The sequence below is a fragment of the Oncorhynchus masou genome, chromosome 5, assembly GCF_036934945.1.
Source record: "Oncorhynchus masou masou isolate Uvic2021 chromosome 5, UVic_Omas_1.1, whole genome shotgun sequence".
Taxonomy (NCBI): domain Eukaryota; kingdom Metazoa; phylum Chordata; class Actinopteri; order Salmoniformes; family Salmonidae; genus Oncorhynchus; species Oncorhynchus masou.
The window spans coordinates 50,836,099-50,863,354 of NC_088216.1; the positions used below are offsets into that span (position 1 = coordinate 50,836,099).

Genomic DNA, 27,256 nt, shown 5'->3' on the forward strand with positions numbered 1-27,256 from the left:
CCCCCGTGCTGCTGCTACTGTGTTATTTTCCACTTTAACAACCCTATCTGCATGTACATAATTGTTAATTACCTCGACACCAGTTCCTGCACATTGACTCTGTATCGGTACCCCCTGTATATAGCCCTGCTATTGTTGTTCACTGCTGCTCTTAATTATTTGTTTTTCTTATCTCTTACTACTTTCACTGTAACCTGTTGTATTTGGCGCATGTGACAAATAAAATTTGATTTGAAACAATACATGCCAGCTCTTTTTTTCTTTTTTTGCACACTGGAACATTGTGGTGAGGTTATTGCTGTTTTAACATGGTTATTTCAAATATTAAAGGTCAACTTACCAAGACTTGTGTGAGAAATTGTGTTCAAGTTACTTTAAAATACAATGATTTAATTGAAAAATAGTGTTTTTGGATGTTTCTTGGCTTTAATGATCTCCTCTTTCTATGATCCATCTGTGAGCTTCTGAGTGTCCGGGTGAACTCCTGGCTGTTATGTAACTCAGTGTTTTTCTTCCCTGGCCTGCACAGCTGCAGCACAGAAGGGGAGAGAGGCTGAACAGACAGAACTGGCCCTCTGGCATTGGTCCCTCAGTCTGCAGGCCAAGGTAACACCTGGACACATACTTCACTGGCAGCTGGCCTTCAGCCTAACTAAAACATGAAATATTATCCCTGTCTCTGTCTGTAGTGGAGGACGTCTCTCCCGTATGATTACCACTGCTGACCCTGTTTAATGTACAGCCTGGGTCCAGATCTGTTTGTGCTGTCTTTCCAATGACCATAGGAGTTAGCAAGACCGCAGAAACGGCTCTGTGACCAGGCTAATGGGTGTAACGTCAGAGACCTATTTTCCTCATTGATGATATCCAGGCTACAGCTGGAATAAGGATATGAAAGGGACTCGATAGACATAATGAATGAGACATCCCCTGGTGAATAGAGTGGAAATGTATAGAATAGTGTATACTCCTCAGACACACTGGATGAGACGGAAGATCCCCTGGTGTGTTCTGTTCCAGGTGCTGGAGGCTATGGGTCGCGGAGCAGCACCGGAAGCAGGAGAGGCTGGCCCAGGCTGCCCAGTTCTATAGAGACCAGCTTCTGAGGAAAGGGGTGGCCCACGCCGCTCACATGGGCAGCTTCTGCACCAACATAGCACTTCACAGCCAGGAGCAGGTGTGTGTGAGCAGATGCTGTGTTTTATTATTCTAGTGTGTCTTGTCTGTGTGGAACTGTATCAAGCCTGTCTTTTTTTGTGCTTTACAGAGTTCTTTGCGGTGTCTCCAGGGGTGGTGTTGCAGTGGAAACAGACAGTGAGTTTAAAAAAATAAATATATTATTTCACCTTTATTTAACCAGGTAGGCTAGTTGAGAACAAGTTCTCATTTACAACTGCAACCTGGCAAAGATGAAGCAAAGCAGTGCGACAAAAACAACAGTTACACATGGGATAAACAAACGTTAAGTCAATAACTCAATACAAAAATCTGTATACAGTCGTGTGCAAAATGAAGTAAGGAGGTTAGGCAATAAATAGGCCAATAGTGGTGAAGTAATTACAATTTAGCAATTAACACTGTGATATACGTGCAGATGAGGATGTGCAAGTAGAAATACTGGTGTGCAAAAGAAAACAAAAACAAATTTGGGGATGAGGTAGATAGTTGGTAGGATGGGCTATTTACAGATGGGCTGTGTACAGCTGCAGCGATCGGCAAGCTGCTTTGACAGCTGACGCTTAAAGTTAGTGAGGGAGATATGTCTCCAGCTTCAGTGATTTTTGAAATTCGTTCCAGTCATTGGCAGCAGGGGACTGGAAGGAAAGGCGGCCAAAGTAGGTGTTGGCTTTGGGGATGACCAGAGAAATATACCTGCTGGAGCGTGTGCTAGAGTGGGTGTTGCTATGGTGACCAGTGAGCTGAGATAAGGTGGAGCTTTACCTAACAAAAATGTATAGATGACCTGGAGACAGTGGGTTTGGCGACGAATATGTAGTGAGTACCAGCCAACGAGAGCAAACAGGTCGCAGTGGTGGGTAGTATATGGGGTTTTGGTGGCAAAACAGATGGCACTGTGATAGACTGCATCCAATTTGCTGAGTAGAGTGTTGGAGGCTATTTTGTAAATGACATCGCCGAAGTCAAGGATTGGCAGGATAGTCCGTTTTACGAGGGTATGTTTCGAAATGGGAATACGATAATAGATTTAATTTTGGATTGGAGATGCTTAATATGAGTCTGGAAGGAGAGTTTACAGTCTAGTCAGACACCTAGGTATTTATAGTTGTCCACATATTCTAAGTCAGAACCGTCCAGAGTAGTGATGGTGGGCGGGTGCGGGCAGCGATAGGTTGCATTTTGTTTTAATAGCATTTAAGAGCAGTCGGAGGCCATGGAAGGAGTGTTGTTTGGAGGTTTGATAAGTGTCCAAAGAAGGGTCCGATGTTTACAGTTTGGAATCGTCTGCGTAGAGGTGGATCAGGGAATCACCTGCAGCAAGAGCGACATCATTGATATGTATACAGAGAAAAGAGTCATCCCGAGAATTGAACCCTGTGGCACCCCCATAGAGACTAAAAATAAAAGAGAGCCGCACACTCTTGGAGCTCAGATGCAAAAATTTAATACCAACGTTTCGACAGCCAAGCTGTCTTCATCAGGGTATAATCACAAACACTGCAGGATGACTCGTTTATATAGTGTCAAAGGACACAGGTGTCTGTAATCATGGCCAGGAGTGGCTTAATATCATTGGTTAATAATCAAATATTAAAATGTCATACAAAGAACAGCATACAAACAAATGGATAGCATACAATCATAGATTAATTTGACTATACAAGTTTACACACAATTACAATGGCAAAGTCACAATAATCCGTTTGAAAGAATGGCTTCAGATCAAAGTCTACGTTGAGACTAGTAAAGGTGTTGCAACAATGGCGGCGGATCTTTAAATTAGAAGGATCCAGGCAGCCTCTGATTTTAACAATAAATTATCAAGGTCACATCAGTTGTCTGGATTTGGGGAAGGTGAATGCTTGGGCCAGTTGCCAATGCATAACTGCAGAGGGTTGGGGTAGCTAGGTGGAAGTGGCATGCCAGCTCCAGAGAAATGCTGGGACTGAAACTGGATAAGTGGTGACAGTTTTTACACCTAATGGTGCTAGGTGCTTATTCTGAGATACAGTGTCCCAAACTTTTAATTTCTGCAGGATGCAAAATTTGTTTTACCTACCTTTTTTTACTGACAAGGACAAGTTTAAGATAAATAACTGCCTTAGTGGATGCACAGTAATAACAGGGTGTTTTTATTGGGATCGATTTCCCTGTTTGTGGGTGTTTGAAGGATCTACATTTATGGGGCATGCTTATTTGATTGAGCACAGCCATTACATTTTTGCTAATTTCCATCCAGTAGGAACTGGAAATAAACGTTGTTCAGGAATATCTTGGGGTGGTAAATCAGAGTTTGAAAAAGCTAATTGATCTAACTGAGATTTATTGGTTCCTGACTTCCCTGAGAAAGTTTCATATCAAGGGAAGGTCCCACTTTTAAAGAACATTACCAAGAATCATCGGATTTTGGGATGTGCCAATGTTTGGAACAATTCCCTTAATTTGTTCAGAGCACTTTGAATGAACGTGGTAGTTAGAACCCAAGAATGCGACAATGAGGCAGTGATTTGAGATCCTGGTTGAAAAAGGTCATGAGGTGTATTTGAGGGAATTTTCTCAATGGCATATATTAATCTGATCATTTTGTAGCCCCTCTCCTTGAACTTTGTTTGAGTATTCAGCCATATTTCTGTAGGATCGGACTGTTTTATCCAAATTTTTTGATTCGACAGAATTGGCTGTAGGGCAAACTGTTTTTCAATGGGGAAGTGGGTGACAACTCAAAGAGCTCCAAGAGTGTGGGCTCTCTTTTATTTTTATTTTCAAGTTTCTACTCCGATATTAGCCAGCACTCTGCAGGCTATCTTTATAGGTGTGCAATTTCTCTTTAGCTTTTTCTGTTTTACCGGAAAATAGAGACTGCCAGAGGTCCGGACAACAGGCCCTCCGATTTGACACACTGAACTCTGTCTGAGAAGTAGTTAGTGAACCAGGCGAGGCAGTCATTAGAGAAACCAATGAACCCAAGGCTTTTACGGTAGCAGAAGTCAACAAATGAGGGTGCCTGGGGAATGGGAGTGATGCTCGAGGATGCAGGGCCTGGGTTAACTTCTACATTAACAGAGGAGGAGTAGGATGAGGGTACGGCCTAAGGCTATAAGAACTGGTTGTCTAGTGCTTTGGGAACAGAGAATAAAAGGAGCAGATTTCTGGGCGTGGTAGGATAGATTCAGGTCATAGTGTACAGACAAGGGTATGATAGGGTGCGAATACAGTGGTTGTAAACCAAGGCATTGAGTGACGATGAGAGAGGTTGCCTCTCTGGAGGCGGCAGTTAAGCAAGGTGTGGTCTCTGCATGTGTGGGGGGTGGGACAAGGGGGCTATCTGAGACATGTTGAGCAGGACTAGGGGCTCCGCAGTAAAATTAAACAATAAGAGCTGCCCTAAACAACCGTATACAAGGCATATTGACATTAGAAAGAGGCATAAAGCAATCACAGGTGTTGATTGGGAGAGCTAAGACAACAACGGGGAAACAGCTAAGACAACAGCAATGGGTAAATGGCGATGAATGGGCAGAGAGGGTCAGTTGGCTACACAGAGGGCCTGAGTTCGAGGCTGGGGCCGACAGATAAACAAAATGAAGTACCGTATTAATGAACAGTCCAGCAGGCATCAGCTGTGTAACCTAGTGATCATAGGGTCAAAAGCAGCAGTAGATGAAATGGGGAGCCGTTGGGTAGTTGATCAGTCCCATACTGGCACGCCCAGCGCCCCCATCTCAGTCTCCCAACAGCCCCACATTATGGATAAGTAGACCAGACTGCCCCCCTCCTCATTCATGACCACCTACACTCAAACTAAGGTAGCGGTTACTATATTCCAAAAACACATGCGTGTGTGTGTTTTGAATTAGATTTTTTATGCAATATTTTTAAAAATCTAGCTAAGGCAGCCTAGTGGCTCATCATGGGTCACAGACCTGTGGGTCCTTACTGAAGTTGCTTGCAGTCCTTTTGGAAGCGCTGCATGTCCAGGTGGATATTGAGCAGCTCTATGGTCCAGGCTAAGGTGGGGGGGGGGGGCAGTACTGTACAGTACCCCCCCACCTTAGCATGGACCATAGAGCTGCTCAATATCCACCTGGACATGCAGCGCTTCCAACAGGACTGCAAGCAACTTCAGTAAGGACCCACAGGTCTGTGATTAACATTACTGTTGGACCTTGTTTATACATTCTGGTGGATTTGTGAGCGTGTTTGTAGGGCGTACAGTACCTTGCAAAAATATTCATCCCCCTTGGTGTTTTTTCCTATTTTGTTGCATTACAACCTGTAATTTAAATAGATTTTTATTTGGATTTCATGTAATGGACAAATACAAAATAGTCCAAATTGGTGAAGTAAATTTTTAAATGTATTGTTTGAAAAAATGTGATAATATAAAACCGCAAAAGTGATGCGTGTATATGTGTTCACCCCCTTTGCTATGAAGCCCCTAAATAAGATCTGATGCAACCAAATACTTTCAGAAGTCACATAATTAGTTAGATTGCACACAGGTGGACTTTAAGTGTCACATGATCTCAGTATATCTACACCTGTTCTGAAAGGCCCCAGAGTCTGCGACACCACTTAACAAGGGGCACCACCAAGCTTAAGAAGACCACCAAAAATTCTGAAATTTCCATCCCCAAGCAAGCGGCACCATGAAGACCAAGGAGCGCTCCAAACAGGTCAGGGACAAAGTTGTGGAGAAGTACAGATCAGGGTTGGGTTATAAAAAAAATATCATAAACTTTGAACATCCCACGGAGCACCATTAAATCCATCATTAAAAAATGAAAAGAATATGGCATCACAACAAACCTGCCAAGAGAGGGCCACCCACCAAAACTCACAGTCAAGGCAAGGAGGCCATTAATCAGAGAGGCAACAAAGAGACCAAAGATAACCCTGAAGGAGCGGCAAAGCTCCACAGCGGAGATTGGAGTATCTGTTCATAGGACCACTTTAAGCCGTACACTCCACAGAGCTGGGCTTTACGGAAGAGTGGCCTGAAAAGGCTGTTGCTTAAAGAAAAAAATAAGAAACACTTTGTGTTTGCCAAAAGGTATGTGGGAGACTCTCCAAACATATGGAAGAAGGTACTCTGGTCAGATGAGACTAAAATTGAACTTTTTGGCCATCAAGGAAAACGCTATGTCTGGTGCAAACCCAACACCTCTCATCACCCTGAGAACACCATCACCACAGTGAAGCATGGTGGTGGCAGCATCATGCTGTGGGGATGTTTTTCATCGGCAGGGACTGGGAAACTAATCAGAATTGAAGGAATGATAGATGACGCTAAATACAGGGACATTCCTGAGGGAAACCTATTTCAGTCTTCCAGAGATTTGAGACTGGGACAGAGGTTCACCTTCCAGCAGGACAATGACCCTAAGCATACTGCTGAAGCAACACTCGAGTGGTTTAAGGGGAAACATTTAAATGTCTTGGAATGGCCTCATCAAAGCCCAGACCTCAATCCAATTGAGAATCTGTGGTATGACTTAACGATTGCTGTACACTAGCGGAACCCATCCAACTTGAAGGAGCTGGAGCAGTTTTGCCTTGACAAATCCCAGTGGCTAGATGTGCCAAGCTTATAGAGTCACCCCAAGAGACTTGCAGCTGTAATTGCTGCAAAAGGTGGCTCTACAAAGTATTGACTTTGGGGAGTGAATAGTCATGCACACTCAAGTTCTTTTTTCTTCACAATAAAAAATATTTTGCATCTTCAAAGTGGTTGTGTTGTGTAAATCAAATGTTACAAACCACCCCGAAAAATCAGTTTTAATTTCAGGTTGTAAGGCAACAAAATAGGAAAAATGCCAGGGGGGTGAATACTTTCGCAAGCCACTGTAGCTAAGACTTGAAGAGGTGTTGAGAAGCTGGCTGCAGACGAGTGGAAGTGAGGGAGGGACTGCGGAGAGGAACACAATCAGCCAAGGGCTGGATGAGGTAAGACTGGAAGGGAAGATGCTGCGGGCATTGGTATATGTAAAGGCCACAATGTCTTCAAGGCAGAGTAATTAAGGATTTATAAACAAACAATGGTGATTATGAAAAGAAAAGAAAAATGGAGGGAAAAAAAAAGTATACCGGCTATTCACCAATCCATAAAGAACCAGAACCAATCATTGAAGTAATACTTTTTTCATTGGTTTCCTATCCACTTATAAATGAATAACTAAACTGATGGCTTTGATTTAGCATGCATTCCTCTGGAGGTGTCATTTTCATGTGAGCCATAAATCTTCAGCTATGAAAACGGAGCAGTCAGAATTTACAGCAAGTCAAGTATATAATAACCATGCCATATTGTGCAACAATTTTTCCCATTTTGTGGTCATTCCAGATTCATTTCCAGCTCTTTGTATTGTTATTGACAAATGGAGTGTATTGGCAGACTGTCAGCTGAGCTGGCAGAGCAGAAGCCTGTAAATATCTTGCATGCTGCCAGAATCCACAGGATAGAGAGTGTTCTCCACAGCAGCACAGCCACAGGACTGGGACTGGGACTGGGACAGGCGGTTCTCAGCAGGCCTCCAGAGCATGGGGCTACTGATCATTACTCTGTCCACCACACTAGATGACAGACCGGACCATGGTCGCCCCAGTGGTGTAAGAGAATGACTGGTTGTTTTTTATAGTATAAAAACAACATTATTCAAAATAGAGGAAGATGTATGGAAATTGTTCAATTGAAGCTTTTGAATTAAAAACCCTGATCTTGGTGATAATCGGTTGGACTGAAAAAGAATGGCATATGGCAAGGCAGCTGTTTGATTTATGTTTGACTTGACTATACTGTAATGGCTTTTTTTACATGTATAATGTTTTGGTGTTTGTACATTTTAATAAAATATTGGCTACATGCCTAATTATGTTGGTATTTTCTGCATTAAACTTTGCAGTGCTGGACTGTTTTTCACAAAACTATTACCAAAATAAATATAACACTCGATTTGTGTTATTACATAATCATGCATTCAATGTGTTCACCGCGATAAGCCAAACAAACTGGAGGTGTGAGATACTGGCAACTGTTCTACAGATCTCAAGCGCGTAAAAGTGCTTGGATGCGGGTCGTCCGCGTGACGTTAGATGGAAATATTTTCCAGATGCGCGCAGAGCAGTGGCGCAGAATCCCCTATTTTTGGCTATTTCGGAAGTTCTACGCTTGCACAATAGTTTGATTTCTTTAGGTCGCCTGTTGTAATAAGAAATCATGTTGAATTATGTAGACGGATTTCAGGACGAATTGGAAGGGGTCCGCCAACCTCGCTGCGTAAAGTAAACTGCGTTTGGTTTGTTCAGCTCTTCAGTCCTTTTCAGAGACCAAAATGAGGGCAATGCATGCCATTCTAATCATTTTCATCTGCCTTCACTATAGTTGGGGTAAGTGTTCATCCAATCTAGTATAGTTTTGGGTGGAGGTACTCAAAATACCAATTGTTAATCGTTTGGTTAGCCTTGCTGGATAATGTTGCCTTTTTCAAAAAATATTCTTGTTTTTGTGGTTTCACCTAATTTCAGGGATTGTTCTGAAAATGTTGTGGTCCTATACATTTTAATGAATCTTATACAGTATTGTAACAATGTATTCTCCCTCTACAGCAGTTGTTTATTTATTTCCCATTGGAAAGGAAATAGTGTGTTATGCATGCAGGTTAATATTGATGCTATTTCTTAGGTCCTAATATTACTATCCTTAACCCCAGTTTTATTTCCCTTTTGTGTTAGGTAAGAAGATGCGCTGGTGCACGGTGTCTGAGCAGGAGCAGAAGAAGTGTGCTGAGCTGGCCAAGGCCCTGGTGGCAGTGTTGCCTCCTGCTGCTGTGGCAGCATTCGCAAGGCTCTCCTGTGTCCTTGCCTACAGCACCACCGACTGCATCAACAAGATCAGGGTCAGAAAATACCTGCTCTCTCCAGATACCAGAAAGACTCACTATTTGCCCTAACCACTCATGTTGTTAATGCTGATACTGATTTCAGGCAGGGCAGGTTTACCACACAGATGCTCCTTCATAGCCAACTGTATCTGATGCTTTTCCTCCAGGCTAATCGTGCTGACATAGTAACATTGGATGCAGGGGAAGTCTACACCGCAGTGAAGCAGTTTGGCCTCACTGCCATTGCCAAGGAGATCTACAGTGACGGTTGGTTAACGACACTTAAGATTTTGATCCTTTTAGTCCAGAACTAGGCACAATCTGTGTACGGGAATATTTAAGCAATAAGGTACAAGGAGGTGTGGTATATGGCCACTATACCACGGCTAAGGGCAGTTCTATTGCACGACGCAACGAGGAGTACCTGGATATACAACCCTTAGCTGTGGTATATTGTCCATACACCACAAATTCTCGAGGTGCCGTATTGCTATTATAAACTGGTTACCAATGTAATTAGAGCAGTAAAAATAAATGTTTTGTCATACCTGTGATATACAGTTTGATATAGCACAGCTTTCAGCCAATCAGCATTCAGGGTTCGAACCACCCAGTTTCTAATTTTGTTTATGACATTTTGTGTGCCAGTGTCCAGTATGTCTGTCACCTGTTTGCCCAGGAGGCTGTATTCTGTCGGTGGCGGTGGTGAGGAACCGCACCCTGGACGTGCGCTCCCTGCAGGGCCAGAGAAGCTGTCATACTGGGGCCCGCTGGACGGCAGGCTGGAGTCTACCCTTGGGCTTCCTGCTGTCCCGCAACTACCTGACCTGGGCAGAGGAGCAGCCACTCAGTCAGGGTAAGAACATAGACCGACATATCCATCCAAATTGTTGAATCATAATTTTATTAAGTGTAATCCCGGTTACCCAAAAGTTTGTCATTTTCTGTTTTACTTCTGGGGGGAATGCCGTTAACAATTGCTCACTTGTGAAGAAAAGGAAGTGAGCCTTGACAAGTTCTCGCCGTTTCATCTGTCCATGAGAATCTGTCCACGAGAGCTTGTTACATTTTAAACTGCGTTTCCAAAACTCAGTACCGGGGACCCCAAGGGGCACATGTTTTATTTTGATGACTAGTTCATTATTTAAATCAGCTGTGTCGTGTTAGGGCAAAAACCAAAACGTGTACCCCTTGGGGTCCCCAGGACAGAGTTTAGGAAACGCTGGTGTTTCTGGTGGCATTAGAACCCGGGACTCCCGCTCGCTAATCCAACTTCTTAGAGGACATGCTCAAGGTCAGAGGCTGACAATAGGGCTTCCAAGTCTCAGGCAGGCCTAACTTATCACGAGATGGCGCGATTCCAAATCACCTCCGCTACAAAGGAATGGTCTCTATCCCCACTCTTCTCTTTGGCAGCGGTCAGTGCCTTCTTCAATGCCAGTTGTGTTCCTGGGGCGGCTGCCATAGCACCGGTCCTGTGTACCCTGTGTCAGGGTCAGAAGTCCTACATCGCCCAGCGCAACTTCCACTGTGAGACGGCACATGGCGAACCCTTCTACAACAGCCAGGGGGCGCTCAGGTCAGATGGGAGGGTCATATCAGGACAGACAATGATAATGATATGGTCATTTAAAAATGATTCTCGTTGTCTATCAGGTGTCTCAAGACTGGGGCAGGGGATGTTGCTTTTGTGGACCATACAGCCCTGGAGGGTATTGAAGGTACACAAAAAATATAGATATTCTGGAACAATACACAATTACCATTCAAGTACTTCAGAGTTCTTTCTCAAGACTAGTCAAATAGCTGTTGAAACATCCCCCTCCGCTCTATCTCTATCCCTGTTTTTTTTTCTCTTCCAGAGAGTGAGAGGGAGGATTACCAACTGCTGTGTACTGATGGTACCCGTGCGCCACTAAGCCACTATGGGAGCTGCAACCTGGGAAGGGGACCAGGACAGGGCATGGTCACTCGACTCAGTGTTCGTAAGATCGCACGCAAGTTCCTGGCGGCAGCACAGGTAGTAACCCATTCTGTCTTCAACCACTTCTAGAAGAAGCACATGTGGGACTTGTCGGGACAGCTCAGGGCTTCCAGCCCTCTACTCAGGATGACCACTTGTGAAACAGGGTTGGGTTTGCAAGGGAAAGCGTGTCCACTGTATTTAACATCAGTGTATATCACATTTGTATCCATCCACCTGCATGTGTCATCTATAGTATATCCCTTGTTTGTATTTTTGTTGCTGAGAGAATGTCCGATGGATTTCCTAATCAGATGGCGTTTGGCCGGCGGGGTCGAGAGAGGCAACGTTTCCAGCTCTTTAACTCTGCTCCGTTCGGCGCCGCTGATCTGCTCTTCAAGGATGTCACAGAGAAGCTGTCCATTCTAGAGGATAACAAGGACATCAGTCAGGTGCTGGGGCTGGACTATGTGGCTCTCCTCAAAGGCCTTGGACATGAAGGTGCCTACCTACTCACATGGGCAGTGGGGGTGTATGTAGGCTGCTCATTGGGAAAACTAATTTGCTGCTACATTATGCATCATAACTAAATATTTTTTCTTCTGTTGTGTATCTATAGGAAGCTCATTGGAGGACAGTGTTGTGCGTTGGTGCTGCATTAGCCATGCAGAACAGAAGAAATGTGAGCAATGGGCTCTCAGCATTAAGTCAGACCCATTGGTGTGTGTTAGAGCCATCTCCATGAGCGATTGTGTCGAGAAGATTAAGGTAAGCAGACTAAGATAAAACTACAGCATGTGGAAAATCATAACCCTATCCATAACCTACTGTCATTCTATGCAGCCCTACATCTTGATATCCACTTACTGTGTTGTCACAGAGAGATGAGGTGGATGCGGTCTCGCTGGATGCCACACACGCATTCATCGCTGGGAAATGTGGCCTTGTCCCCGTGGTAACAGAGTATTATGGTATGCCTGATAATAATGTAATGGTTACAGAACTAGTTATTTACCATGGACGCTCACTGCAGTCAGTGTCTGTCGTCGACTCTTTCTCTCTCCGCTTCTCTCAGGGAAGACATGCGTACCGGCTGAGGGAGGAGCTGAAAAAGCAGGCCATTTAGAGACGGATGGTGAGCTGAACAGAAGGGAAGTCCATTCATCTGTAAATGTACATGGTTTTATTCTAAGCCGCTCCTTGTGTCCCCACAGTTTTGCCGTCCGTCGTTGGTGTGGCGGTCGTGAAGCGCTCCACCAGGGGTGTGTTCTTTGGGAACTTTGGGGGCAGGCGCTCCTGCCACGGCCACATGTACAGCCCTGCAGGCTGGCTTCTGCCCTTTAGACACACCCTCAGCCTGGAACACAACAACACCTCTCCCTGCGAACCAAACCAAGGTACCATTCCTGCCTGACAGTTGCATCTCCCTTTCCTGTGTGTGTGTGTTTTATATTTATATGTATGTACCAGTCAAAAGTTTGGACACACCGACTCATTCAAGGGTCTTTCTTTATTTTGACTATTTTCTACATTGTATAATAATAGTGAAAACATTAAAACTATGAAATAACACATAAGGAATCATGTAGTAACCAAAAAAGTGTTATAAAATATATTTTGATTTGTTTATTTGAGATTCTTCCAAGTAGCCATCCTTTGCATTTATGATAGCTTTGCACACTCCTGGCATTATCTCAACCAGCTTCATGAGGCAGTCACCTGGAATGCATTTCAATTAACAGGTGTGCCTTGTTAAAAGTGAATTTGTGGAATTTATTTCCTTCATGCATTTGAGCTAATCATTTGTGTTGTTACAAGGTAGGGGTAGTATACAAAAGATGGCCCTATTTGATAAAAGACTAAGTCCATATTATGGCAAGAACTGCTCAAATAAGCAAAGAGAAACGACAGTCCATCATTCCTCTAAGACACGAAGGTCAGTCAATACGAACAATTTCAAGAGCTTTGAATGTTACTTCAAGTGCAGTCGCAAAGAATCTTCAAGAGCTATGATGAAACTGGCTCTCATGAGGACCGCCATAGGAAAGGAAGACCCAGAGTTATCTCTAATGCAGAGGATAAGTTCATTAGAATAACTGCACTTCAGATTGCAGCCCAAATAGATGTTTCACAGAGTTCAAGTAGCAGACACTTCTCAACTGTTCAGAGGAGACTGTGTGAATCAGGCCTTCATAGTCAAATTGATGCAAAGAAACCATTATTAAAGGACACAAATAAGAAGAATCTCCTTGCTTGGGCCAAGAAATATGACCGGTGGAAATCTGTCCTTAGGCCTGATGAGTCCAAATTTGGGATTTTTTGTTCCAATGCAGAGTAGTTGAACGGATCTCTGCATGTGTATTTCCACCATAAAGCATGGAGGAGGAGGTGTTATGTTATGGGGGTGCTTTGCTGGTGACACTGTCTGTGATTGATTTCATTTAGAATTCAAGGCACACTTAACCAGCATGGCTACCACAGCATTCTGCAGCAATACACCATCCCATCTGGTTTGGGTGTAGTGGGACAGTCCATTTGTTTTTCAACAGGACAATGACCCAACACACCTCCAGGCTGTGTTAGGGCTATTTTACCAAGAAGGAGAGTGATGGAGTGCTGCATCAGATGACCTGGCCTCCACAATCCCCCGACCTCAACCAAATTGAGTCAGACTGCAGAGTGAAGGAAAAGCGGCCAGCAAGTGCTCAGCATATGTGGCAAATCCATCAAGACTGTTGATGAAGCTGGTTGAGAGAATGCCAAGAGTGTTTAAAGCTGTCATCAAGGCAAAGGGTGGCTATTTGAATAATCTCAAATATAAAATATATTTTGATTTGTTTCACTTTGTTTGTTTACAAAATTTACTACATAATTCCATATGTGTTATTTCATAGTTTTGATGGCTTCACTATTATTCTACAATGTAGAAAATAGTACAAATAAAGAAAAACCCTTGAATGAGTTGATGTTTTAAAATGTTTGACCAGTAGTGTATATAAGTTCCCACAGTTGACAGTGCATGTCAGCAAAAACCAAGCCATGAGGTCGAAGGAATTGTCCGTAGAGCCCAGAGACGGGATTGGGTCAAGGCACCGATTTGGAGAAGGGTACCAAATCTGGGCCTGACTCCCAAGTGGGTGGGCCTATGTCCTCCTTGGCCCACCCATGGCTGCGTCCCTGCTCAATCATGTGAAATCCATAGTGTAGGGCCTAATGAATTTATTTCAATTGACTAATTTCCTTATATTAACTGTAAATCATTGAAATTGTTGCGTTTATATTGTGTGTGTGTGTGTGTGTGTGTGTGTGTGTGTGTGTGTGTGTGTGTGTGTGTGTGTGTGTGTGTGTACTAGTATGCAGATAACTAGCTCGGGTATACTGCAATTCACAATTTTATCCTCGTGTAGACTGCAACATGAAATGACATAATTCTTACAGCATAATAGGCTGATATTTGGTGAGGATGTGTATTCTGCTCATCTCTCCTAGTGTACAACGAGGTGTTCTGGAAGGGCTGTCTCCCTGGTTCTCAGGGAAACCTCTGTAAAGTGTGTATGGGGGGCACTGGGGAGGCTGCCACCAAACGCTGTGCAGACAACCACAACGAGCGTTACTACGGCAACATGGGGGCTTTGAGGTGAGTGGTGGCTCTCTTGTTGCATGTTCATATTCATTGTTCATGGAAAAAAATGCAGTCATTCAATCTTACATCAAGTTGTCACAGTGCTTTACAGAAACCTGGCAATGTGAAAGATTTGTTGTGATTGTTATGACGTTGCCCCATGGTTATTTGTGCAGGTGCCTGGTAGGAGATGCCAGTGGGAAGAGCTATGGAGATGTGGCCTTTGTTGAGCAGCACAATCTAGAGAGCAACATCCTCAGTGAGAACCTCATACAACGCTTATACATAGTTAGGCTACATACGGCCACCACACTCACACACCATGAAGTAATAATGGTATATGTTCAGGCAAACAGTTACAGGTTATAATAATGTTCTTGTTTTTCCTCATTTGGTTTGTGATACTTTTGATATTACATTTAGTTTGTTTGTGTTGTGCTCCAGGTCTGAGCCCCAGTGGGTGGGCGGATGGGTGGCTGTCTTGGGACTTTGAGCTTTTGTGTGGGGATGGCCGGCGGGAACCTTTATCTGAATGGGAGAACTGTAACCTAGGAGCCATCCCACCCAACATCATCATGACAAGACCTGTGCTCACTTCTCGCGTCTACGACTTCCTCATGAAGTCACAGGTGAGACTGCGGAGTCAGACAAACAGGAATCTAAACCAACCTAATTATTCTGGCGACACTGTATTAATTTCATACTATTTTTTTTCTTCTAACAAGCCATTCCAAATGTTCCCATCCCTTGAAGGAGACTCTGGCATCCAACCCAGACACAGAATTCCGTCTGTTTCAGTCCCAACAGTATGGAGAGAGTGATCTGCTGTTTAAAGACGCCACTCAGTGCCTCATCCACACCAGTCACCTGGACTACCGCACCATACTTGGAGATGAGTTCTACAGACTAGCAGAGACTGTCTTCAACTGCACACACTCAGGTGGAAATTTATACTTTATCATGTGCATGTTTATACTGAAACTGTGTACTGTTGAAATGTTATTGACTATAAAGTAGCCAATGTATGTATTAATTTTCTCTCTGACAGACATCTTGGAATTTTGCAACCAGGACGTGTGCAGCATATTTTGAGCAACAGAGAGAAGAGAAATCCCATGTTTCACATTGACCTATTGTGGAGGCCCTAACCAAAATGCCAAAATGTTTGCCAAAATGTAATATTGTTTCTTGCTTTTTGTAATTCCTCAGTCCACACCCACCTGAATGTTAAAAATATATATAGAATTGTCAGATATATTTCAATGAAAGCTTCTGTTTCTTTTCAGCAATGTAATTTTTCAAACTTTTGGTAATGTGTGCAGGGGTTCCAAAAGTAGGGTCTGTAGCAAAATCTCTAAATATTAAAGCAAATATTTTTATTTTATTTTAGAATAATTACTAGCAACAACAAATTATAAGGATTTTGGACAAGGGATCTGTGGAAAAAGTTGAAGTTACAATACAATGTCATATTCATGTTCTTAGCCCTTATATGCACAACATGGGCCTGTGAGGCTCACAGATTGGTCTTCACAATACTCCATCAATGATCTTGTTCAACAGAATTATTCTTCTATTCCCCCAAAATTTGGTTTTGAACACAGTGCATTATTTTAATATTGCAAAATGTGTAGAATTGCAAGAAATTAGCTTTAAAACGGTATGATATTGCCAAGGTCTGGACATGCACTGTTTTAGTCAACGTAGAACTGCTTGTATGCTATTTTTAATGCCGTCTACAGTAGGAGTTGTATTCTGATGAGGGCGACTGATGCATTTGCTGACACGAAATGGGTCCCCGACGCAAACAAAGTTTGGGAACCCCCTTGTGTACCACACACTGAGCTGTGAACGTCAGTACGTTGGTAAATTCCACCGGACTACAAGTCCCTGCGTGCATAGCGGCGGTTGCCGTTCTTCGTTACACTGGTATTTCCTGTCGCTCTTTTTCGTAAGAGTTGGCTGCCTGCTACATTGTCGGCTGTTTATTCAATCAAACGTGTACCTCGTGCCATTGTAAGGTACGTTACATGACGCTGAATTTTATTACTACTTACAATGTCTAATTCATGCCTTTTTGTGGTTCTATGCTTCTTATCGTATTTATTCCACGTAACCTTGTTACTGATGACACGAGTTCAAATGATGAGCCAGAACTTGTAAACATACACAAATCAAGCCTTGACAAAAAGTCGAATACCGTAAAAGACTAGATGAACAATGACTGTCAGATAAAGCTAGATACATATAATTATTGCTTGGTGACCATAATTATATTATTTTTAATAAAAGATGTTACAAGCTTGCGAGGAGGCATCAGGGCATGTCCATGTTTTCTTGAATTTACATAAGAGAAATCTAAATAACCTACAGCTCGCGTCCTCTCTCTCGTTACCTCCTTCTCGAAACCCATTGGATGAGAGAGCCAGAGGTCCCGCCTTCTGACCTTTTCCTCCAATGGGTTTTGAGAAGGAATGGAGATTCTCCCATCAACATGAGATTTTGGTTGCAATCCAAAGTCAAAGTAGACCGTCCTATACCCTTTTTCTTTTTTTTAATATCAAATCAATACATAAAGCACAATGAGGGAACACAAGCATACATAGATTACAAACAGACAATCGAGCTAGGGGGTGCAATATCACATTACAATTACACTAGGACCTTAAGGGACATGCATATACTTACAATTCTAACAGCTTTTTTGTTAGTAGAGCATTTAACCGTCTTAAAATACAGTTCAAATTCTTTTTGTAGGGTACGGGAAAAAAAATGTTTAATTTTATTTAACCAGGCAAGTCAGTTAAGAACAAATTCTTATTTTCAATGACGGCCTGGGAACAGTGGGTTAACTGCCTGTTCAAGGGCAGAACGACAGATTTGTACCTTGTCAGCTCGGGGGTTTGAACTCACAACCTTCCGGTTACTAGTCCAACGCTCTAACCACTAGGCTAACCTGTCACACTAAAATGTGGTTTTCTTTTGTAAATTTACATTTGTGTATATGAAATTTGGCCAAAAGAATAATGAAATTAATTACATAAAAATGATTCCGCTTATTTCTATTCTATGTAAAGAATCCAGTACAGTACATCTCCACAATAGTGTAAAATCTTCATAAATGTGTTCAATTACAAACCTACTGATGTCTTGCCACAGTTCTTACATGCATACAATGCCAAAAAAGATGCACAACTGTTTCTGGGTGGTCATTACCAAAGGAGCAATTTGAGTTGATGTTTTCCTTAAACTTCTTCATATAGTGGTTGGCAGGATAATATTTATGAATCATTTTAAAGGAAACTTCCTTAATTTAACAAGTAGGTATGTGTGTGGCAACATCCAAACTTTTTTCCAACAGATATTATCAATAAATCCATTCCAATAAGGCATGACATAAGGTATAGATATGATCCTTGTTTCAGCAGGATGTTGTATCGCTCTGTTGTTGAATGGACCAAAAGAGAAACAAATCTTTCCTACTGATGAGTCAAGAGAAGGTAGGCTCTGAGGGTCAGGTCTTGACATGTTCCTGAATAACATAGCAACACCTGAGGGATTGGCATCTAAAACAATTGCAAAATCTTTAGGTGTTACAGGGACCTTATAAAGTGATAAGAATTCTTTATAACTGAGTAAAAGACCCTCTGCATTTACCAGTTGGCTCACCGATAGGATATTATTTTGGAACCAATATTCTAAAAACAGAGAGGTATTTTTATACAATATATCCCGATTATTCCATATATAATAGTGTGGAGAAAAATTGTGTTTATAAATTAAGGACCATGACAAGAAAACCTGCCGATGAAGCAGAAAGTTTCACTGGAACTTTGTCAATATTATAATTGCAAAACATGAAGTTAAGGCCACCAAAAGTAGAGAAGACATGATGAGGAATAAAATTCCAGATAGAAGTGGGTCTTCTTAGGAATTGTTTTATCAAATTGATCTTAAAAGTATTATTTAAAATAGTAAAATCCAGAAAATTCAGTCGACCATTCTCATAAGTGTTCATCACAACAGTTTTCCTAATGTAATGGGTACGGTTTCTCCAAAGAAAGTTGAAAAGCATCTGGTCTCCTTGCTTATTTTACGGTCAAGATATAAAGATAGAGCACCATATGTTAGTCTTGAGATTCCTAATAACCAAGGCTGAAGGTCTCTACCTTTTAAAGATAAGTCCCTCTGTAGCCATTGATTTAGTTTCTTCTGGGTTTTTTTAATAAGAGGGTTAAACTTTAGTAAGCCTCTAGACTTCTGATCCTTTGTAATGGTTATGCCTAAATATGTAAGTTCTTCTTTTACTGGAATACCATAACATGAAGGTGTCACACAATCTTTGACAGCTATGAGTTCACATTTATTAATGTTAAGATATAGACCAGACGCTTTGGAAAAGGATTGTCACATTGATCGATATGGGAATTTGGTTAGCGTCTTTCAGAAAAAGTGTAGTATCGTCAGCCAGCTGGCTTATAATAATTTCTTTACCAGCTATGGAAATACCTTGTACAGGACTATTATTTAAAGAATTTGCAAGACGTTGGGTGATTAATAAAAACAGGTACGGAGAGATAGGACAACCTTGCCTAATTCCTCTCTTTAACTCAAATCTAGGTGAGGTGCCATATTTCAATTTGATAGAGCGGTTACCATTTGCATAGAGTCTTAATAGCCTTACAGAAAAAATCCCCAAAGCCAAGTCTCTCAAGGGAGTGGAAGAGAAACTGATGCTCTACCGTGTCAAATGCTTTATAAAAATCTAAAAATAATATGAAGCTATCTTCAGTTATTAGGTCTGAGTAGTCAAGTACGTCTAATACTAGTCTGACATTGTTAGAAATATGTCTGTTCCTCATGAAGCCAGACTGTGTTTCATCAATGATTGCATCCAGGACTTCTTTAATTCTATTTGCAAGTAGTGAGGCTAATATCTTATAGTCATTATTAAGAAGACAAATTGGAAGCCAGTTATCGATGAGCAGCACTTCTTTTTTTAGGTGTAGGTATCAGTGTTATTAACCCCTGACTCATTGTAGGAGGGAGAACATTGTTTTTAATACTCTCTAAAAATACTTCAAATAGGAAGGGAGCTACGTTTTCAGAAAATGATTTGTAAAATTCTGATGTAATTCCATCAACACCTGGTGATTTATTGTTCATTAGATGTTTGATAGACTCTAATCTCTTCAACTTTGATGGGTTCATCATACTGTTTAGATTCTATATCACTGATAGAGTGAACATTATTCAGTGAGTTAAAAAACATATCTGTGGATTCCTGACAGTACGCAGAGCTATACAATTTTCTGTAAAAATTGCTGCAGTATTTAGCGATTAATTTTTGGTCATCTGTAATAACATCATCAATGTTTAACTTAGGGATAGTGTTATTTTTAGAGTGAAATTTCTCAAGTCTAAAGAAATAGGATGAATTCTGTTCTCCCTCCTCAATCCATTTTTTCCTAGATCTAATAAAGGCTCCTTCTGCTTTTAATTTATATATATTATCCAGTTTATTTTGTAACTAAATTAGTTCCATCTTCTCCTCCCCCAAGAGGTCAGCTGGGGACCTCTGAGAAAGGGAAGTTATCTTAATGATCACCTTTTCCTCCTCAGCTCTTCTGGTCTTAGCAAGATTACTACCATATTTTCTAAGATATTTGGACACCTCAAATTTAAAGAGCTCCCAGTTCTTGCAATAAGATTTTTCTTCACAAGCCCTTTCCCAAAAGTGTGAGAGCAGATCTTTAACCTCAAAATGTAACTATATCATTATTTAATAATGAGCTATTTAGCTTCCAGTAGGATGCTCTACCAAGGTTCGTATCAGGGGTAAATATTTTGATATCAATGTAAATAGCCTTATGGTCTATGAGGGGAGTAGTACAAATATTTGTAGTAACACACTCACTATCAATACATTTGGATATAAGCCAAAAATCTATTCTGGATTGTCTGGAGCCTGTTTTGTTACTCCAAGTGAATGATCTGTCGGCCGGAAACCTCTCTCTCCATATATCAGTAAGATCAAACTTTTCCATAAAAAGTATTAAACCCAAATTCTGATTGGTTGGCCTACCTGGGGGCCATCTATCAGTTGAATTATCTATTGTAATGTTAAAGTCCCCTCCTATCAATAATAACGAATTGGGAAATTTAGATAACCAATGAAGTTAATGTTTCTCTATAGATTCAAGCAACTCATCATTCTCATGTTTGGTGTTGTACCCGTAGAAGTTTACAGTAATGAGTGTAATGTCATTGTAACTGATCACAAGACAAATAAAGTGACCAAAGGGGTCACATTCCGAGTGTAGAATATTACCACCAAAGGTATTTTTCATTGTAGTGACACCAGCAGAGCGTTCAGATCCATGGGAAAGCCAAATATCGTTGCCCAGATCCATGGGAAAGCCAAATATTGTTGCCCCACTGTGACCTCCAGAAGTTGGCATCAGCCAAAATTGAGACTTGAAAGCAAAAATCTGTTCGAAATGGTTTAGCAAATAAAAATAATGCCTTGCGCTTCACACTGTTTCGTAACCCCCTAGCATTAAGAGATAATATAGACAAAGACAAAACAAAGATTATATAAAAGTATAAACTGTAGTAGGATGAGTCAAAGATGTAGGAGCAGTGAACGTAAACGATAAGGAACCGAGATCTGCACCATTTGAGTCAATTTAAAGTGAAAATAGCTTATTCCATAACCTTTGAAATTCAACTCAACTGGAAATTATGTTCAATACCAAACCAAGGGTTCTTGTAGTAAGAGAGACTAAAAACCCTCTTTAGTGTAATCAGGAACTATTCTGAGAAATAAAGGGTACCTACTATTTTAAGTACATATGAAAACTGATCATAAAATAATTGAATAACAAAATGTTTTACATATAAACGTTCCTAAGACCTTTTTTGGAAATAAGTATTAATAACTAAATAGAACAATAACCGTGTAAAGTCAGAGCAGACCTGTATGCCATTTAAAACAGTATCTTAGTTACATAAAACATAAATTCAGCTTTCAATATTCTTCGTAAGTTTGTAAACAAAATAGGTCATACGAGAACAAACTAATGAATTGAAATACCTGAGTATTCCTGTAAAATAGCCACCTGATGCTTGTTAGGTAAACCACATAAGTAAAATGAGAATACCATTGTTGAAACCATTGTTGAAATCAACCTGTTCCTTCTGGTGAGATGAAACCTCGTCCTCCGACGAAGTAAGCAGCCTTCCCCTCACTTCGTGCTATCTTGATTGTTGGCCACAACTTGTTCCTTCTTTCTATGTCTTCCGGGCTGAGATGCTCGGCGAAACACATACCATGGCTCTGAAGGAAGGCGTTCTTCCTAGCAGCTTTCCAGACAGCATCCCTGTAGAATCTGGTAGTGAATAGGATGATGATACCCCTGGGTCTTGAATCGTTTTGCTGTTGCTTCTTGCCGAGGCGATGCACAACGTCGATGGTATCACCAACTTTGTTCTTCTCTGCAGGCAAAACTTCTTGGCAGATACGGATAGCCTCTCCTCGCACATCTTCATTCTCGACCTCTGGCAAGCCGTAGTCTCAGGTTCCATTTTCTTGTGTATTGTTCCAGATCGGTGAGACGTCTATGGTAGACATTGTTATTCTTTTCCAACCTTTCCACATTTTTTTCAACTTTTGCCACTCTCGTTTTCACATCCTTATTTTCACCACATGCAACCTTTTCAAGCCTTCGATAACCATTGTGTGAGCGCATACCATTTCCCAATGGCGTCACACCTGGAGTTTATGAGTAAGGAGAGGGTCGCCACGATGTCAGAGTTCATGTTGGGTTTTTTGGAGGGTGGAGGTTTGCACGGAGTAACCGGTAAAGAGGGGAATTCGTCATCTTCAGCATTCGAAAGCATGCTATTATCCATAGGCGAAGCGTAGTTATGGCAGTTGTCTATAAGCACGTTTCTCTCTTGTTGATTAGCAATAGAACGGCTAACTTCTTCCTTTATTTTTTTGTCACGACTTTGCATGGACATGCTCAAATAAATTATCCAATTATCTTTCCAGTCACAGGAAAGGTCTTATATCTTGAACAAATAAAAATGACTAAACTTTTTTTGGTTTGTTTTCACAATCTTTCTGAAGTTTGGTACGGAGCTCGGTAAAAAAAAGCGTCTGTTCAAGCAGCCATCTTGGCACCTGTCAGACCGTCCTATACCCTCAGCCCTTGAATGAAATGTTTACATCGTCACATCTGAGTGTACCAAGCGAGAGATGATCAAAGACGCAATCTTCCTTTATGGAAATCTTGAAGATGCGCTAATAAACAACCAACCTAAAGCATTTAATGTACCTAGCAAGCTAACAGTTACACATAGCTGGCTAGCTAGTTTTATAGTTGTGATTTTATTCTAATACATTTCAGAATTCCCCCAAAATATGTTTATGAAGCTAGGTACTTTTTAAAGGCTCCTCACTATGAGACTAAGACTATTGGCAAACGCTGAAATCAATGTCATATCTGTTGAGCGAACTCGAGTCATAAATTTGTCTGACATGCCAAAAGTGCCACCGTGTTGAATGAATGTAACACTTCGCGCCCACTGAGTATGACACGTGACTACAGTTTTGCTTTACATTGTGGGCCAAATCAACCCCACAAGTGATCGTGACAACCATGGAGTTTATTGCCCAGTGAAACACTTGATCCCGACAGGTTCCTTTTTTGATATGTGTATAAGAAAACAACAGCATGCAACAGTCGTTCCATGTCATTGCAGCAAGCCATGACACCCGCGATCTCAGATTGTTCTTAAATAGTTTGTGGTTATAAACAGGTTATATTATTTTGTTGACATTTTAATTTGATCTATGCGAAATTAAGCGAATTTATTGCACGCAAATTGGCAATTTTAATAAATAGGATTCAGATATTCAATAAATATTGTACCTAAATTCTTCCTTCACCCCTCCCCCACCTATACATGCCCAATGATCCGTGAACCGTACATGATACAGACAACACCTTGGTGTCATTGTACTCCTTAGTGTGGTTTAAAATATGGAGTATCGCTACATTCTGGAATACAATTGTACACATGCATTTAATTTTAAAGCTATTAACATTGATCTCAAAATACATCACATTTCAAGACTGAGTTCCCTGCTACTTTTAAAGTTACGATAAATGTTATGAGCACCAACAACACGGAATGGATTCAAAGGGAACTCCCTCTGCTGGTGATTTGTTGAATGGGCAATCCTGCAGGAGGGCTGTGATTGGTTAATGACCTATACATGTTCATTTCTATGTATAACGTTTAGTTTTTTCAAGTAGCAGAGAGCCCACTGGAAATTGTATATTGTTCCAAACAATGTCTAAATTAATCAAACATGAATACATTAATGTGAAAATTTGTATTTCAGAATACAGTGCCTTCAGAAATGATTCACACCCCTATACTTTTTCCACATTTTGTTGTTACATTTAACATTACATTTAAGTCATTTAGCAGACGCTCTTATCCAGAGCGACTTACAAATTGGTGAATTCACCTTCTGACATCCAGTGGAACAGCCACTTTACAATAGTGCATCTAAATCATTTAGGGGGGGGGGTGAGAAGGAATACTTATCCTATCCTAGGTATTCCTTGAAGAGGTGGGGTTTCAGGTGTCTCCGGAAGGTGGTGATTGACTCCGCTGTCCTGGCGTCGTGAGGGAGTTTGTTCCACCATTGGGGGCCAGAGCAGCGAACAGTTTTGACTGGGCTGAGCGGGAACTGTACTTCCTCAGTGGTAGGGAGGCGAGCAGGCCAGAGGTGGATGAACGCAGTGCCCTTGTTTGGGTGTAGGGCCTGATCAGAGCCTGGGGGTACTGCGGTGCCGTTCCCCTCACAGCTCCGTAGGCAAGCACCATGGTCTTGTAGCGGATGCGAGCTTCAACTGGAAGCCAGTGGAGAGAGCGGAGGAGCGGGGTGACGTGAGAGAACTTGGGAAGGTTGAACACCAGACGGGCTGCGGCGTTCTGGATGAGTTGTAGGGGTTTAATGGCACAGGCAGGGAGCCCAGCCAACAGCGAGTTGCAGTAATCCAGACGGGAGATGACAAGTGCCTGGATTAGGACCTGCGCCGCTTCCTGTGTGAGGCAGGGTCGTACTCTGCGGATGTTGTAGAGCATGAACCTACAGGAACGGGCCACCGCCATGATGTTGGTTGAGAACGACAGGGTGTTGTCCAGGATCACGCCAAGGTTCTTAGCGCTCTGGGAGGAGGACACAATGGAGTTGTCAACCGTGATGGCGAGATCATGGAACGGGCAGTCCTTCCCCGGGAGGAAGAGCAGCTCCGTCTTGCCGAGGTTCAGCTTGAGGTGGTGATCCGTCATCCACACTGATATGTCTGCCAGACATGCAGAGATGCGATTCGCCACCTGGTCATCAGAAGGGGGAAAGGAGAAGATTAATTGTGTGTCGTCTGCATAGCAATGATAGGAGAGACCATGTGAGGTTATGACAGAGCCAAGTGACTTGGTGTATAGCGAGAATAGGAGAGGGCCTAGAACAGAGCCCTGGGGGACACCAGTGGTGAGAGCGCGTGGCGAGGAGACAGATTCTCGCCACGCCACCTGGTAGGAGCGACCTGTCAGGTAGGACGCAATCCAAGCGTGGGCCGCACCGGAGATGCCCAACTCGGAGAGGGTGGAGAGGAGGATCTGATGGTTCACAGTATCGAAGGCAGCCGATAGGTCTAGAAGGATGAGAGCAGAGAAGAGAGAGTTAGCTTTAGCAGTGCGGAGCGCCTCCGTGATACAGAGAAGAGCAGTCTCAGTTGAATGACTAGTCTTGAAACCTGACTGATTTGGATCAAGAAGGTCATTCTGAGAGAGATAGCGGGAGAGCTGGCCAAGGACGGCACGTTCAAGAGTTTTGGAGAGAAAAGAAAGAAGGGATACTGGTCTGTAGTTGTTGACATCGGAGGGATCGAGTGTAGGTTTTTTCAGAAGGGGTGCAACTCTCGCTCTCTTGAAGACGGAAGGGACGTAGCCAGCGGTCAGGGATGAGTTGATGAGCGAGGTGAGGTAAGGGAGAAGGTCTCCGGAAATGGTCTGGAGAAGAGAGGAGGGGATAGGGTCAAGCGGGCAGGTTGTTGGGCGGCCGGCCGTCACAAGAAGCGAGATTTTATCTGGAGAGAGAGGGGAGAAAGAGGTCAGAGCACAGGGTAGGGCAGTGTGAGCAGAACCAGCGGTGTCGTTTGACTTAGCAAACGAGGATCGGATGTTGTCGACCTTCTTTTCAAAATGGTTGACGAAGTCATCTGCAGAGAGGGAGGAGGGGGAGGAGGATTCAGGAGGGAGGAGAAGGTGGCAAAGAGCTTCCTAGGGTTAGAGGCAGATGCTTGGAATTTAGAGTGGTAGAAAGTGGATTTAGCAGCAGAGACAGAGGAGGAAAATGTAGAGAGGAGGGAGTGAAAGGATGCCAGGTCCGCAGGGAGGCGAGTTTTCCTCCATTTCCGCTCGGCTGCCCGGAGCTCTGTTCTGTGAGCTCGCAATGAGTCGTCGAGCCACGGAGCGGGAGGGGAGGACCGAGCCGGCCTGGAGGATAGGGGACATAGAGAGTCAAAGGATGCAGAAAGGGAAGAGAGGAGGGTTGAGGAGGCAGAATCAGGAGATAGGTTGGAGAAGGTATGAGCAGAGGGAAGAGATGATAGGATGGAAGAGGAGAGAGTAGCGGGGGAGAGAGAGCGAAGGTTGGGACGGCGCGATACCATCCGAGTAGGGGCAGTGTGGGAAGTGTTGGATGAGAGCGAGAGGGAAAAGGATACAAGGTAGTGGTCGGAGACTTGGAGGGGAGTTGCAATGAGGTTAGTGGAAGAACAGCATCTAGTAAAGATGAGGTCGAGCGTATTGCCTGCCTTGTGAGTAGGGGGGAAGGTGAGAGGGTGAGGTAAAAAGAGGAGAGGAGTGGAAAGAAGGAGGCAGAGAGGAATGAGTCAAAGGTAGACGTGGGGAGGTTAAAGTCGCCCAGGACTGTGAGAGGTGAGCCGTCCTCAGGAAAGGAGTTTATCAAGGCATCAAGCTCATTGATGAACTCTCCGAGGGAACCTGGAGGGCGATAAATGATAAGGATGTTAAGCTTGAAAGGGCTGGTAACTGTGACAGCATGGAATTCAAAGGAGGCGATAGACAGATGGGTAAGGGGAGAAAGAGAGAATGACCACTTGGGAGAGATGAGGATCCCGGTGCCACCACCCCGCTGACCAGAAGCTCTCGGGGTGTGCGAGAACACGTGGGTGGACGAAGAGAGAGCAGTAGGAGTAGCAGTGTTATCTGTGGTGATCCATGTTTCCGTCAGTGCCAAGAAGTCGAGGGACTGGAGGGAGGCATAGGCTGAGATGAACTCTGCCTTGTTGGCCGCAGATCGGCAGTTCCAGAGGCTACCGGAGACCTGGAACTCCACGTGGGTTGTGCGCGCTGGGACCACCAGATTAGGGTGGCCGCGGCCACGCGGTGTGGAGCGTTTGTATGGTCTGTGCAGAGAGGAGAGAACAGGGATAGATAGACACATAGTTGACAGGCTACAGAAGAGGCTACGCTAATGCAAAGGAGATTGGAATGACAAGTGGA

At 42.9% G+C, this 27,256-nt stretch overlaps 2 protein-coding genes across 5 annotated transcripts in view; both read left to right on the forward strand.

Moving 5' to 3' along the window:
- Positions 1-16,950, forward strand: sxph (saxiphilin). Of its 4 annotated transcripts, XM_064965896.1 has the most exons (19): positions 1-606; positions 1,021-1,177; positions 1,268-1,314; positions 8,911-9,074; positions 9,227-9,326; positions 9,739-9,915; positions 10,476-10,638; positions 10,716-10,780; positions 10,922-11,079; positions 11,337-11,523; positions 11,642-11,790; positions 11,903-11,993; positions 12,098-12,157; positions 12,237-12,419; positions 14,512-14,659; positions 14,821-14,903; positions 15,089-15,273; positions 15,398-15,584; positions 15,693-16,950. In XM_064965896.1, the coding sequence occupies exons 4-19, from the start codon at positions 8,919-8,921 to the stop codon at positions 15,734-15,736; spliced, it is 2,136 nt and encodes a 711-aa protein (XP_064821968.1). In that variant the 5' UTR covers positions 1-606; positions 1,021-1,177; positions 1,268-1,314; positions 8,911-8,918; the 3' UTR covers positions 15,737-16,950. The 4 variants fall into 4 exon arrangements, with proteins under 4 accessions (XP_064821968.1, XP_064821969.1, XP_064821967.1 ...); XM_064965895.1 differs by lacking the exons at positions 1-606; positions 1,021-1,177; positions 1,268-1,314 and adding an exon at positions 8,238-8,565 and having other exon boundaries at positions 15,443-15,584; XM_064965893.1 differs by lacking the exons at positions 1-606; positions 1,021-1,177; positions 1,268-1,314 and adding an exon at positions 8,240-8,565.
- Positions 16,576-27,256, forward strand: part of sirt4 (sirtuin 4) — a 15,927-nt gene continuing 5,246 nt past the window's right edge. Inside the window, exon 1 of the mRNA XM_064965898.1 lies at positions 16,576-16,665. The gene's annotated coding sequence lies outside the window, so the exon portion shown is untranslated. The remainder of the gene's footprint in view (positions 16,666-27,256) is intronic.